At 42.8% G+C, this 13,299-nt stretch overlaps 1 protein-coding gene across 2 annotated transcripts; it reads right to left on the bottom strand.

Moving 5' to 3' along the window:
• Positions 1-5,224: 5,224 nt before the first annotated feature.
• Positions 5,225-10,069, bottom strand: LOC134619295 (filamin-A-like). Of its 2 annotated transcripts, XM_065469617.1 has the most exons (11): positions 9,957-10,069; positions 9,631-9,693; positions 9,344-9,406; positions 7,828-7,953; positions 7,603-7,721; positions 7,339-7,436; positions 6,726-6,853; positions 6,515-6,626; positions 5,809-6,398; positions 5,417-5,604; positions 5,225-5,289 (listed from the first exon to the last, which is right to left on the bottom strand). In XM_065469617.1, the coding sequence occupies exons 9-11, from the start codon at positions 5,828-5,830 to the stop codon at positions 5,254-5,256; spliced, it is 246 nt and encodes an 81-aa protein (XP_065325689.1). In that variant the 5' UTR covers positions 5,831-6,398; positions 6,515-6,626; positions 6,726-6,853; positions 7,339-7,436; positions 7,603-7,721; positions 7,828-7,953; positions 9,344-9,406; positions 9,631-9,693; positions 9,957-10,069; the 3' UTR covers positions 5,225-5,253. The 2 variants fall into 2 exon arrangements, 1 of the variants encoding a protein (XP_065325689.1); XR_010573356.1 differs by lacking the exon at positions 9,344-9,406.
• Positions 10,070-13,299: the final 3,230 nt, after the last annotated feature.

Below are 13,299 nucleotides of genomic sequence, written 5' to 3'. Positions count from 1 at the left end.
CAAGTTTTCTGTTATGTGCACACACATTCCTTGACTTAGGTGCTTTTTAATTCTCCAATAATGGTCAGTGCAAAGTGTTTGCACAAACAAACAAAAAACATTACTCAGAAAATGGCCAGGTACAAGAACTGGACTAAAAAGGAGTGGAAAAACCAGATAATGTCCAAAGAAATACTTCAGCGTGTGGCTCACGACTTTTGCACAGTACTGTAAATGTTATTAATAATGAAAGATGTCAAAATGTAGCTTTCTCATTTTTATTCTTTTCTTCTAGTGAAGGTGCCTCCTCCTTCTGACCTTAGGGTAACTAATTTCTCAGACAGTGACTGGGAAGCTGCAGCTGATGATGATGTTTCTTACCTCACTAAGTGGAGGCAACCTGAGACAGGTGGGGAAGAACTATTGGATTGTTGGAGTACATATTATGAAGTAAAAATACAATATGTCAATAAACTGTTGTCCTGTGTCTTAAGGAGTATCAGATATCACTGTCTGCACTCTATGGAGATGGAGCTCAGAGTGAAGCTGTGGCCATACGCTACAGCACCTGTGAGTCACACATTTTCTGATCCTGAACGTTTCTCAAACTCAGGAGGGGAGAGCCTGAAACCATTTACCTAAGTCGCATTAGCAGCAGTGTTCAGCCTAAAAAATACACAAGTTAAAAGTCATGCATTTGAGTCATGCATCCATATTATTTGTTTATTTATTAAATTATTTTCGAGACACTGTTAGTTGTTAGAAGCCAGTGTTTTAATGATAGGACATATATGACAGTAATGAGACAACCTAAGATATCCAAGATTACCACAAAAAAACACAAATAGAATCACAGAAAGCTTGTTTCTCTCCCGTTAGTCTATCGGCCCAGTTACCTTTTACTTTTCTGTGGTCAGTAGCCCTTCATGTCATATTCTGTCTCTATGTACAATATAGCATTACTAATACAATAACCTGTACGTAAATGAACTTCATTGTGTAACTGATGGCAGTTCTCAAAGCACTAGTCACTTAAAGGTTCAATTTCACATCTAAATTCTCATCTTTGAATAACTAGAACTCTGAGCTATGAAATAAATGTAGTGAGGTTAAAGTATCAAATCAAAGTATCAAATTCTCTGTTATACTTTACATTTATTGTCCAAAAAACACTTTGCTCTGCTGCTGAAATAATTTCCTTCTATAAAGGAACAAAGTGAGTGTTAAACATAGAAGCTCTGCAACTGCCTGTTTAATGTCACCCATGATTTCTCAAAAAAAAATTACGTAAAAAAATCTCGACTCACCAATTTAACAGTGACACTTTTCTGTTTTACATAAAAAAGAATTAGACAAACTTGCCCAACATGTCAGTCATGCTCGGATTAAATCAGGGAGTCTGTGTCATGGTGACTGCAGTGACCACACACCTCTGTCTGTCCCTTACACTTCTGTGAAACACTTCCAAGCTGTGTTGTCTGTGTCTCAACACCACCATAGCTCAGACCCTCCTCTGTGATTTTGATGAGTCTTATCACTCTAAACGACATCATGAATCAAGCTGAGAGAGAAAGTCTCCAATTCACCTCATAACCTTCTTCAGTTGATCAGCTAGTGGAGAAAGAAAAAGAAGAAGAAACAAATAAAAAACAAAATGTAAGAAACTCCAAATACGAGTGTGAGTATTAAAACTGACTTACGTAATGTGTGCTTCTCTCCTCGGCTCCAGTAGTGAGGCTGTGTTTGAAACCGCTTTTCTCCTCGCTCAGGGACTCACAAGCTTCTGACACTTCCTTCAGCATTTCCAACTCCTGAGAAGAGCACAGACCAGAGGACAACATGTCACTGTTTTTGTCCTACGAGAAGTGTCAGTTTATTAGTTACACTGACCTGATATCAGTAATGGAAAGAATCCTCACTCAAAAAGGTTCAGATTTTCAGCTTGTGTTAAAGATGTCAGAACATTTTGATGGATAGATTCAACAGCTCTGTGAAACACTTCCAAGGTATTTGCTAATTACTGCTTCCAAATACATAAAATAGAATTTCACATACAACGACCTTTGATAAGCCATTAGTATAACCAACTGCACTGCTGCACCAAACCCAGGACCTGAAGAGGTTCAGATCAGTGAGTAAAATGAGATGAAATGAACTGAAGCCTAGAACACAGAAGTTGGCTGTATAGCTGCCTGTGTCTGCACACCCAGAAAGAGTAATAAGAGTAATATTAAAACTAAGTGGCTGCCGCCGGCTGGGGCATGCTATGAATTGTGGGATATGGTGGGTCACGATGGATATACCCGACGCATCCTTCAAATCTGGGGAAAAGGAGGACGCATTTGTCGGCTGCATTTAGAGGAGTCTACGAATTTGGACAGCCTTCGTTGCATCGCTGTGACGTAATCGGCCTACAAATGTGGCCTCAGCAGGATGCAGCATCTGAATTTGGACACCCCAATAGTTTATGTTTACTTATATAAACACTGAGTTGAATTAACAGAGAATTGAATAATCAAAACTTTTACTTTGTTAAGTCTCTCAGAAAATTCTGTCTTTTGAACAAATTGTTTTAGTTAACGACCTCGGGTGAAACCAACTCTGATCAGCTGTACAGAAAAGATCAAAATAAACAAACAGACTCTTCAAATCATAAATGTCAAAGTCAAATTTATTTTTATAGCACATTTAACAGATCAACCAATGTGCTGTACAATTAAGATGATTAAAAGAAATAAAAACATAGGGCGATATGTGACATGAAATAATCAACTTAAAGACATCAACTATGAACATTATTAATATCTCTGAACAGATTTTATTTTTATATTTTGATTTCAGTGCTCCATGTCATCCAGGATTAACTGGAGCAGGTGAGGCATGCTGATGGAGGGGGCATCCAGGCACAAAGATATTAGGTCCAACCCCTTCAGCTGGATCCGGTTCCTAAAGATCCTGTGCTTCCTCCTGGCACCTTTCTTCCTATTGCATAGGAGGACTTCTGAAATCCAGGCTGCAATGTAGAAAGCCCTGTGACCTTTGGGCTCTTTGGTGAGCAGCTTCTGCTTCGCAAAGAGCTTCTCAAGGAAGACTTGGATAAATGCTGGTGAGCTGACCATCTTAAGCAGGGGCAGCCAAAAGCGCAGAAACGTTTTTGGCAATCTGGGCTCAGTGAGACTGGCACAGTATGAGGTGTCACAGCCAAATTCTTCCAGCTGCCCAACTGTAGGAACCAGAAATCCATCCCCCAGCAGCACATCAATCAACTGATTCCTGGACTGCAAGGCAGACTTTTTGATTCTTTTTAACATGCCACCTTCCTGCCGCTTGAGGTCAGTCTCCTTATACTTGGCCCAGTGCTCTTCTTTGAGCCACTCCAGCGCCGCCTCACATCCCTGTCGCAACGACTTCAGGGATGGAGGAGTCGTCCAGTGAGTGGCCCTGTGCCTCAGATGTACCAACCACACTGGGATCTTTAGCTTTTTAGCCCCGATCCTCATCATCCGGGGCTGTCACAGTCTGGCAGAGGCAGACTGTATGTATAGTGAAGAGCGGACCCAAAATGCAGACACGAAGGAACTTGGACCAAAACTTGACTATCAACAAAAAGCGAGCAGATTAATATGGCTGATAAAAAGCTACAAAAACAAAAAGGCAGATGCACACAAGAAAGAACCTAACTAGAACTAAACTGGGAAAACTAAATGCTAAACACAAAAAGGTAAAGAACAAAACCTTGAACATTGCAAAAAACCTAATCATGGAAAATCCTGGAAACATGACGTTGAACAACAGACAAGGGTGATTAGGGGAAGTGGAAACACATGGGGAAACAGCTGACACTGGTCTGACATAAGGAGACAAAGGAAGCAAAGCTGACTACACTAACATAGGACACAGACCTTCAAAATAAAACAGAAAACATGAGATGCAGACAAGACAATATAAACTTGACAACATAAGACACGCAGCATGAAACACAAAGGGCAATAGGAGACTAAAACACAGGGGTAGAAGACACAAGGGGAATCTAAATAAACAAATAAGCTTAGATAACCTAATGAACTTAAAAATAAACCATAAACATCAAAATAAACTAAAACTCAAAACGCTGGGTCAACAGACCCAGGAACGCGACAGGGGCTTCCTCTTCTTTTTGCCCTCGGAGATGAGGCTAACAAACCTCACCAAGGCCATCCCGTACATTAGCGCCAGCTCTTCGTCATTTAGCGGTCCGGACCGGTCACGCACCTGGCAGCGAACCAGAGCCTCTGTGCAGTCAATGGCCACAGAACTAGAGATATTGGGACACCTGTCCCTCCAAGCCGATATCCTCTGTAAGGCTAACCTTTGCAGAGAGGAGTCCCTGGAGAACAAGTTGTGGCGAACTTGATCCCACTCTGTTTTGTTCAGCCAGGCAGCCATTTTACAGAGGACTTACTCAGCGCACACACAGATAATATATTACAAATCATAACGGTCACGCCTTCGATTTCTTACCGTTACTTTTCGTACAGCATCCAGGAAATGACGTAGACTGTTTCTACTGCTTCATTTGCATTTTACATTCACTCTGTGGGCACATCTCAGCTAAAATCTCATATAAACCATTTCTACAACCACCAAACACAACGAAAAGAAGCCATGATTAAAAGAGCTGTTACGTAAATGCACACAAGTCCACTAAACAAACAAAACTGAACCACAAGCTATCTTCCAGAGCTATCATCGATACCAAACACCAAGTTTCACCGCGCTCTGACTAAAATTCAGTGAAAGAGCCGCAAAAGAAGACTGAAGAAGAAAAGGAGAAATGAAGAAGAAATGATCCTGGTGAAATATACAGTGTACAAACAAGCTGCAAGTGAGCAGCAGCAATTAAAAACATTGATATGTTAATTAAACAGGTGATGAGTCAGATAACCATGTTAAACTGGATTATAGTCTGACAGCTGCTGGTAAGAATGACTGAATTGGTAGCGCTCCTTCCTACACTGTGGGTGTAAAAGTCTTCTGCTGAACGAGCTGCTCAGTGCTCGTACAGTCTCATGCAAGGGGTGGGAGGGGCTGTCCATGATGGATGTTAGCTTATCTGCTCAATGAACTTCAGCAGACAGTCCAGGACAGAGCTGGGCCTCTTGACCAGTTTGTTAAGTTTCCCCCAGTCCCTCTCTGCCATTCCACCACTGCAGCAGACCACAGCATAAAAGACAGCAGACGCCACCACAGTGTCGTAGAACGTCCTTAGAAGAGTCCTGTTCACACCAAAGGATCTCAGCCGCTGTAGGAGGATATCGACAGCCTAACAACCTGCAGAAGAGACTATATCAACTTTTGTGTGGATAACACTGTACCGACCAGGAAAATTTATCATATTGGTAAATAAAAAAGTGGTATGGTGCCATCTCTAGTATCTATGCTTTCACTGAGCATTTACCTGCATCACGATGAACTCTGCAGGCTGAAAGGTCCTGTCCTCGGTCAGCCCCGGTCCACTCACACGGCTCACATCACCAATCCCTGACTGCTTGATCATAACAGCAATTGGGCTGCTGGGAACATGACGGCCGTTCTTCTTGATGTTAACAAGGTGCTCACCAATCTCCTTGGAAACAAAGGAGATTCCTAAGACAGACAGACAAAACAGATGAGGGTTAACGCTTATTCTTGTGTGTATGCAGCCTGTTTCAGTTGCTCCTGATTCTTTCTCCATGCTTTAACTTTTATTACTTTTCCCCCTCTGTCTTTTACTCAGTGATTAATAAAGTATTTGGATTCTGATGAGTCTCATTGTTTAGCAAACTTCTCACTTATCAGACGGACACTCACCAATGTGAGCGTTACGCAGCATCTTCAGCAGGCAGGGCTCCTCTCGCACCGAGGGTGTTGTAAGAGAGGCTGTCAGCTGGCTGAGGTCAAGCTCTCCTATGTCCAGTGGAATATCTGCAGCTCAGCCCACCTTCAGATGGTACATCCTCATGGAATCGTCACCTAGAGATCCAGCAGTGATTCCTAGGGCACACTAATGGCATAAATGCACCTTTTCTATCATATTGTGGTGGGCTGTGGTTTGTGGCTGAGCTGCAGGAGAGGGGAGAAGCAGGTGGTTTGGGGCATCTGATCAGAATGTTTCCAGGTATGTAGTCTTGGAACATCTCCAGATCCAGCAGGAAATGAATTACTTTACTGTAGTGTTTGGGCTGCCATCTTAGAGGCTGCATGGATGGTCTACACTGATGTTAGCAGTAATCCTAGCAGACAAGGGGCTGCCTGGGGTGTGTTTGTCATTGTATTTAACAAGGATGCTGCAGTCTCATGGCAGCACTGGAAGGTAAGACACAGTGCAGGTTCCGCCATGGTTGTCCACACAGTCCAGCCTTGGATGGACCCTTAATGGCCAGAGACAAAAGACAAACCACCTACAAAGATGTGATATGAACAGACAGTGTCCCGTGTGTTGAAAATCTGAGGAAGCAAGTAAGTTATAGCATTCCACAGCACACAATGTGTGTTTGGCCATGTGACTGTTACCTACCTTCTCCAGCCTCTTTGGTGTTAACAGTAAAGACAGCTGGCTTGTTGACCGTCCCGTGGATAAGGCCAGGGCCATAGGCACATGTAATCCACGTAGAACTGCAAGGGACTTCCTGTTGACAGACAGAAAAAGAGTGGTTAGTGACTTCCTTCCAAACTATTTTCTCCATGCACTTTATTCCCACACATTACTCCTAAACATATGCAGATACCCGGGATGTGCATGGATCCATCTCATGCAGACCGGCCTCTGTGGGAGCATATTCGACAGCAACTGTGCCGTCGTTGTTGTCTGTGATGTCAAGCTTAGCAACTTTGCCTGATGCCATTCAGATCTCACCTAAAGCAGAGGACAAAAACAATGACACACACACACACACACACACACACACACACACACACACACACACACACACACACACACACACACAGAAGCTCAATGTTATCAAGCTGAAAATTTTCTGAATTGAAGAGAAGATGAATAAAAGTGAGGAGTATTTACTACATGCTTTGGGTGACTGAATGGAGGATGGATAGGTGACGTGAAAACACTACTGACCCTTTATACTGAGCCAGTAGCTCACACACTTCTATTAAATCTGTCTATAGAGCCAGTAATCACAGAGGATAGATACTGGAAGCAAACTGAAATGTTAGGAGGAACTAAATCACAGATTACAACACCAGTGGCAGCACCCTGCTGTCTCACACATCAAGATCACGGTCCTGTTGAAACGGGCTAATCGCTAAAGCTCACAGTTGCATTCGTCTATACTCAATATGATCGAAAGGAATGTTATTACACTTGAAAACTGCTCTACTCACGTCTTCATTGGTGTGAATGACATGTCATTGATCCTGAAGCTGTCTCCTCAGGACAGTTTCTAAGCAACGGATGGGAATAGGATAGTATTTCCTGGATGCTGTTGGAGGAATGTTGACTTAATAAAAATACCTTTTATTTATATATGCATATAAAATTAGCCAATGTGATTAGAATACAATCGTTTACACATTTCTAACAAAATCTGCTGCATTAAATATGAATTATCACTGCATGACTGGATCTGCTGTTTGACCCCCACCAACCTGTTCACGTCCTGGCCATGGAGGTGCAGCGGGTGCTGCTGGTAGTGGCTGAACACTTCAAACACGACGGGCTTGCTCTTGATGTTCTCAATAAAAGACTCTGTAACTTCGACAGAAATCTGCTCCAACAGATAAAAATAAAGGGTTTGACAAACTGAGTTAGAATAAAATCGTTGAAGCACAGTTAGTGTGTGTGTAGGTGCAGATGTGTGTGTGTGCACTCACATTCTGGACGTGGTAAAAGCCCAGAGGAGCTCCTTTGCCAGTGTTTTTCAGAGGCTCGGTGGAAAAAGCCTCATTGTGACGGTGCAAGAAACTGAGGGGTTCATTCTGGTTCATCACAATGGTGATCTAGGAGTTAAGATCAGGGCTCAAAGCAAGCCACTCTGCTTCTATGCCAGACACATTCAATCATGTCTTTATGGACCATGTTTGTGCATTAGGTCACAGTCGTGTTGGAAGGGAAAAACACCCTCCCTAAACTGTTCTCACAGTGTTTTAAGCACAGACTGGTCCAAAACGTCTTGGTAACCTGAAGCGTTAAGATTTCCTTTCACTGGAACCGCAAGACCCAGGCCAAAGTCAAAGGAGAAATAAATGAATACTATTAAAAACCAACTACCTCACTGACAGACCACAGTACGTCAAGCTGAAGGACGTCACGTCTGACACTGTGGTCAGCAGCACAGGAGCACCACAGGGAACTGTGCTGTCCCCTCTTCTCTCCACCCTGTACACCTCTGATGTCTGCTACAACTCTGAATCTCAGATGTTTGTGGACGACACAGTCATCATGGGGTGTATCTAGGACAGGGGTAGGCAACTCCAGGCCTCGAGTGCCAGTGTCCTGCAGGTTTTAGATCACACCCTGGGTTAACACACCTGAATCAAATGATTAGTTCATTACCAGGCCTCTGGAGAACTTCAAGAAATGCTGAGGAGCCATTTAGCCCTTTAAATCAGCTGTGATGGATCATGGACACATCTAAAACCTCCAGGACACCGGCACTCGAGGCCTGGAGTTGCCTACCCCTCATCTAGGATGACCAGGAAGAGGAGTACAGGAGTCTGGTGAGAAACTTTGTTACATGGAGTCACACAAACCACCTGCAACTCAACACTTCAAAGACCAAGGAACTGGTTGTGGACTTCGGGAGGTCCAGACCAGGTCCACTGACAGTTCAGATAGAGAGAGAGGAGGTGGAGGTGGTCAACAAGTACTATAAAAATGGAGGCAACTTTGCCTGTGGTAGAATGTATACAATGTATGAAAAAATCTTTACTGCAGATACTAATTTAATAATACTAATTTTGTGTTGTAAGATTTATGAGTTTCATGCTTTCATAGTGGTACTTGGGAGAGCTTGACATTTTTCTCAGGTGGTGTGCACTGTAAAAAGTTTGAGAAACACTGATAAGGGGGTCTGTATGCGGCAGTCATACACACAACTGGACAGTCCAAAAGTTGGCCTACCTATTACTGGCTGAGGTTTTAGTAGAGTTGTGGCTGAACCACATAAAAATATATCATTCATTTTAATCTCCCCAATCAATGATAATGTTATGTTGGAATGTTGTTAAAGAGGGTCAAAAATGTTTCAACCCAGTTTGTTTTGCAGATAGCAGCTTTAATATAGGGAGGACACAACTTCCAGACTGTATGAGTAAAATCAGGTTTTTTCTCTTCGTCAGTTTCATAGTTTCTCTTTTGCCTGTCACTGTTCCCTGTCTGTTTTCTTACCTGGTTCTTCCTGACCTTGTACTTTCTCCTCACGTTCCCCTCTTTCCTCTCTCCCTCTTTGGACTGACAATCATACACAAATAGATTGTATTCAATTAGATGAAAAAATTACATTCATGTGAAAAAAAAAATTATTAGGATCACTAACGAAAAGTCCTCTCTCAGTGTACTTTCAACCAAAAGGCAAATAACCAAACCACATGAACATCTAATAAAAGATATAAAATATTGAAACACTGATCCAACATTATCCTTTATTGATGGATCATTTGTTCTTACACTTTTACCTGAATGTGGCTCCTGTTTTTGAAAAAGCCTTCCTTATATCCATTATGAACCTGGCTGTCTCTCTGTACACAAACACACACACACACAACAGGAGTTATAAGGTTAATGGGCATTCAGTCAGTTAGCTAGTTAGTATCCATTTCAAACAGGACAGTGGTAACAACGGCAGGCTACGGACAATTTTAAGTTTTAGATTTTAAATAGGCTGTATACATTTCAGTGGGAGCAACAGGACGGTCAAATGTCGCAGAATTTACTACAGAGTAGGACGGATTGTAGGGTAGCAAACATCATTGGAAAACACGTTTTCAGCACTGCAGGTTACCTGGGTGTAAGGTTTTTCAGCTAAAAAGAAACACGACTCCTATCTAACTACATAAAGAGTAACTGAAGGTTAAATGCTGCTAATATGTCCTGTTTTAATCCAGCCAATCCACCTCCGCTCCGCTGCGTCTCCGCTACCATCGCTGTGGCAGCAACGACCCTAGAGCCAGAGTGGGGGCGAGCTGGAACAAACCATTTTGGGAGGGGGGAGGGGTTCTCTATACTTTTGTTGTTCAAATGTTCCGTCTCAACCAAGTACTGTATGCTTTTTATATTTTTAGTAGTGTGTCACACAAACAGCAAATATTGTCAAAAAAAAAAAAAAAAGAAGTAAGAAATCTTTGGGGGTGCTTTGATTCATTTTGGGGGAGCTGAAGCACCCCCAGAAATGGGCTAAAATCGCCCCTGCGTAGGAGCATGTTTATAGAACTTAAATATACCAAATATGTCCCGATTCTTCCGGCTTGCGCAGGTAGCGCAGGAGTATACTGCCAGGCTACTAGCTCGTGTGTGACACCTGAGGTCGCTGGTTCGAATCCACGCTGTTCCTCAGCAGCTAGTGGGCTTCTGGGCTGCGCTTAAAGAACCGGAGCCCCTCACTCTTTTGCCCTTTTCTTTTCCTTTTTCTTTGCGCAAAGGCGGCCTACCCGCCATCTTTCTCTCTTTCAAATAATGACACTTGCTCTTTCTTTCCTCTTCTCTCTTCTCAGCAAAACACTGCCACAATCAGCTCTCTCAGCTGCTCAACAGCCCATCTCAATCTGCTCTCTCACCTCCCAACAAATGCTTCTAACTCACTCAATTTACGCTCTGTACACACAATCTATTCATCAAAACTTAGCTATTTTGGGGGGCTTTCTCAAAATCTTACTGTTATTATTGTAGGACTTGCTCACAAACTCTTTGTTTCCTCACAAAATGGACACAAATCACTTGCATCTGCACTCTGTCCCTCAGCAGCTACATACACACCCGCCGTTCCGACTCAGCCTTGGAGATCAGCATACCAAGGCGTTTGGAAAAGTCTAACAGTCTAAACACAGTTTGCTATCAGGGGAGAGATTGTTTGCTATGTTCAGCTCCAGCCTCCAGACCGCAGCTGGCGCCGATATGGTAGCCGCATGAAATAACGGTGGTGTTCTTTCTTTAGCGCGAACCACTGCATGTCAATTTTACAGTCGTCTAAGGTCCTTCACTGGTCTCTCACCACCAGTGTTCACGACAGCCGCGAGCCTCTCCCAGATGTTGTCAGATGTTGTCAGAGTCTCAGTACTCACAGCAGCCGCAAGCTTCTCCAAGATGTCATTATACTCCTGACTTAGAAGAAGGTGACAACTATAAGATTTATTAGACTGATTTGTATTACATTATACTGCTGATTTACTGTGAATGACTTACACTGTTTTATGACATTCCATCCTGCTGATTTATAAAGAGAATACTGTTTGCAGACAATCGTGGCCTTGCTTTTCTGATTGTTGGTTTTATGGCTAGGTGGGGGCCACCAGAGGCTATAAGAGTTTGAGTAACAGTCTGACATTTTGAGATCTGCTGTGACCCTCTTCATGCACATCTCCCATCCGGATGGTTAATGCTCAAAAGTGTTTGTATGGAATAATAATAATAATTGTATGGAATAAAGGGCACGGGGGCTCTCCCGAACCCAGGCTTCTCGTGGAGAAGAGGGCGTCAATTGCATTCAGGGACCAGTTGATCAAATCCGTAATTCTTCTTTTAGGTGTTTGAGAACAGACTGTAAGACTCTTCCAGTGTAAAGGGAGACAAGTAGACAAGACTAGACAGAGACACGAGAAAGCCAAGCAGGAAAGATAAGGGAGAGGGAAAAAGTGTGACCGCCTTCATCAAGAGCCAAACGAGACACAGTTCTGCTCTCTAGGCGAACCAGCCCTTGTCCACCTTCCTCTTTGGGCAAAAAAAGTGCAGCCTGGGGTAACCAGTGTCGGTTATCCCCCCCAAAAAATTGATCAACAAAGATTGATGTTTACACAATAAGCCAGGCAGTGGCTCCAGACAAGCTAATCGATGCCACAATACAGAAGCAACTAAGCTGTTTATAATCAGCGCCCTCCCCCTATATGACATCTGGGGTAATAACCATCTCCACTTCCCTAATTTCCCCTCAACTGTACCCAACACCCCTTCCCAGTTCTTGTTAACTGTATCTTCATCTCCCAAGTACACACCCAAATATTTCAAACAACGACTTTTCCACTTCAAAACACCTGGAAGTTGCGGGAGTCCAGCACGACAATATCCTACTGCAAGAGCCTCATTATTAGCCCAGTTTACTCGTGCAGCTGAAAATCTGCAGAAGTTTTCAACAATCATTCCTAACTTATTGACATCTTTTTGACTTCTAACAAAAGCAATAATATCACCAGCATATGCAGATAGGTTAAAAGACATGTTCAAACCTGCTGAACTCATCCCAGCAATAGAACACCTAACATCATTTAACACTGGTTCAATAGACAGAGCATATGACATACCAGACAGCGAACAACCTTGCCTGATACCTCTGGTCACTTTAAAAGGTTTACACAAACAACAGTTTATTTTCAGTACACTTTCAATGTCTTTGTACAACACCATAATCTTGGTAATTAAGTCAGTGCCGAGAACAAACCTTTGCAACACACTCCAGAGGTAACGGTGCTCAACTCTGTCAAAAGCCTTTTCTTGGTCCAGAGAAATCAGACCAATATCACATCCCAATGAACTGGAGACCTCCAAAATAGCTCTGACTAGTGACACATTATAAGAATAAGAACAACTTTATTTATCCCGAGGGAAATTCTTTTGTCATGTACATGCTCAAAGCAGCAGGAGAGACCGAGGAACAGATGAAATAGATATAAGATATACAATATATACAATAAGAATAGTGTACAGTAATATACAGTAGGATAGTGCAAGACAACTAATCGGATAACTCTAACAAAGTAATATGCATAACTATATCCTGGTGAATAAATAACTAAACTATCAGTGCAGGCGGTTCTAGAAAGTGACAAAGTATTGTGCAATAGACTGGAGTAGCAGCATATGATGGGGCGATGAAAACAAATATTCAATAAGTACTCTTGGGTAATATTGCACGGTCTGGAGGGAACAGAATAACATAGGTAATAGTCTCAGGAGAATCACCTACAGAGTGAGGAAGAGTTAAACAGTCTTATTGCCACCGGTACAAAGGATTTCCTGTGGCGGTCAGTTCTGCATTTCGGGGCAATGAGTCTTTTGCTGCGTTTGCTCCGATGGTCCATCATGGGGGCGTGCACGGGGTGGGAGGGGTTGTCCATGATAGAAAGAAGCTTTTTTAG

The sequence above is a fragment of the Pelmatolapia mariae genome, linkage group LG20 (assembly GCF_036321145.2).
Source record: "Pelmatolapia mariae isolate MD_Pm_ZW linkage group LG20, Pm_UMD_F_2, whole genome shotgun sequence".
In the NCBI taxonomy this organism is placed as follows: domain Eukaryota; kingdom Metazoa; phylum Chordata; class Actinopteri; order Cichliformes; family Cichlidae; genus Pelmatolapia; species Pelmatolapia mariae.
Note: the sequence above shows the minus strand (reverse complement) of the source record. Positions and strands in the feature narration are given on the sequence as shown.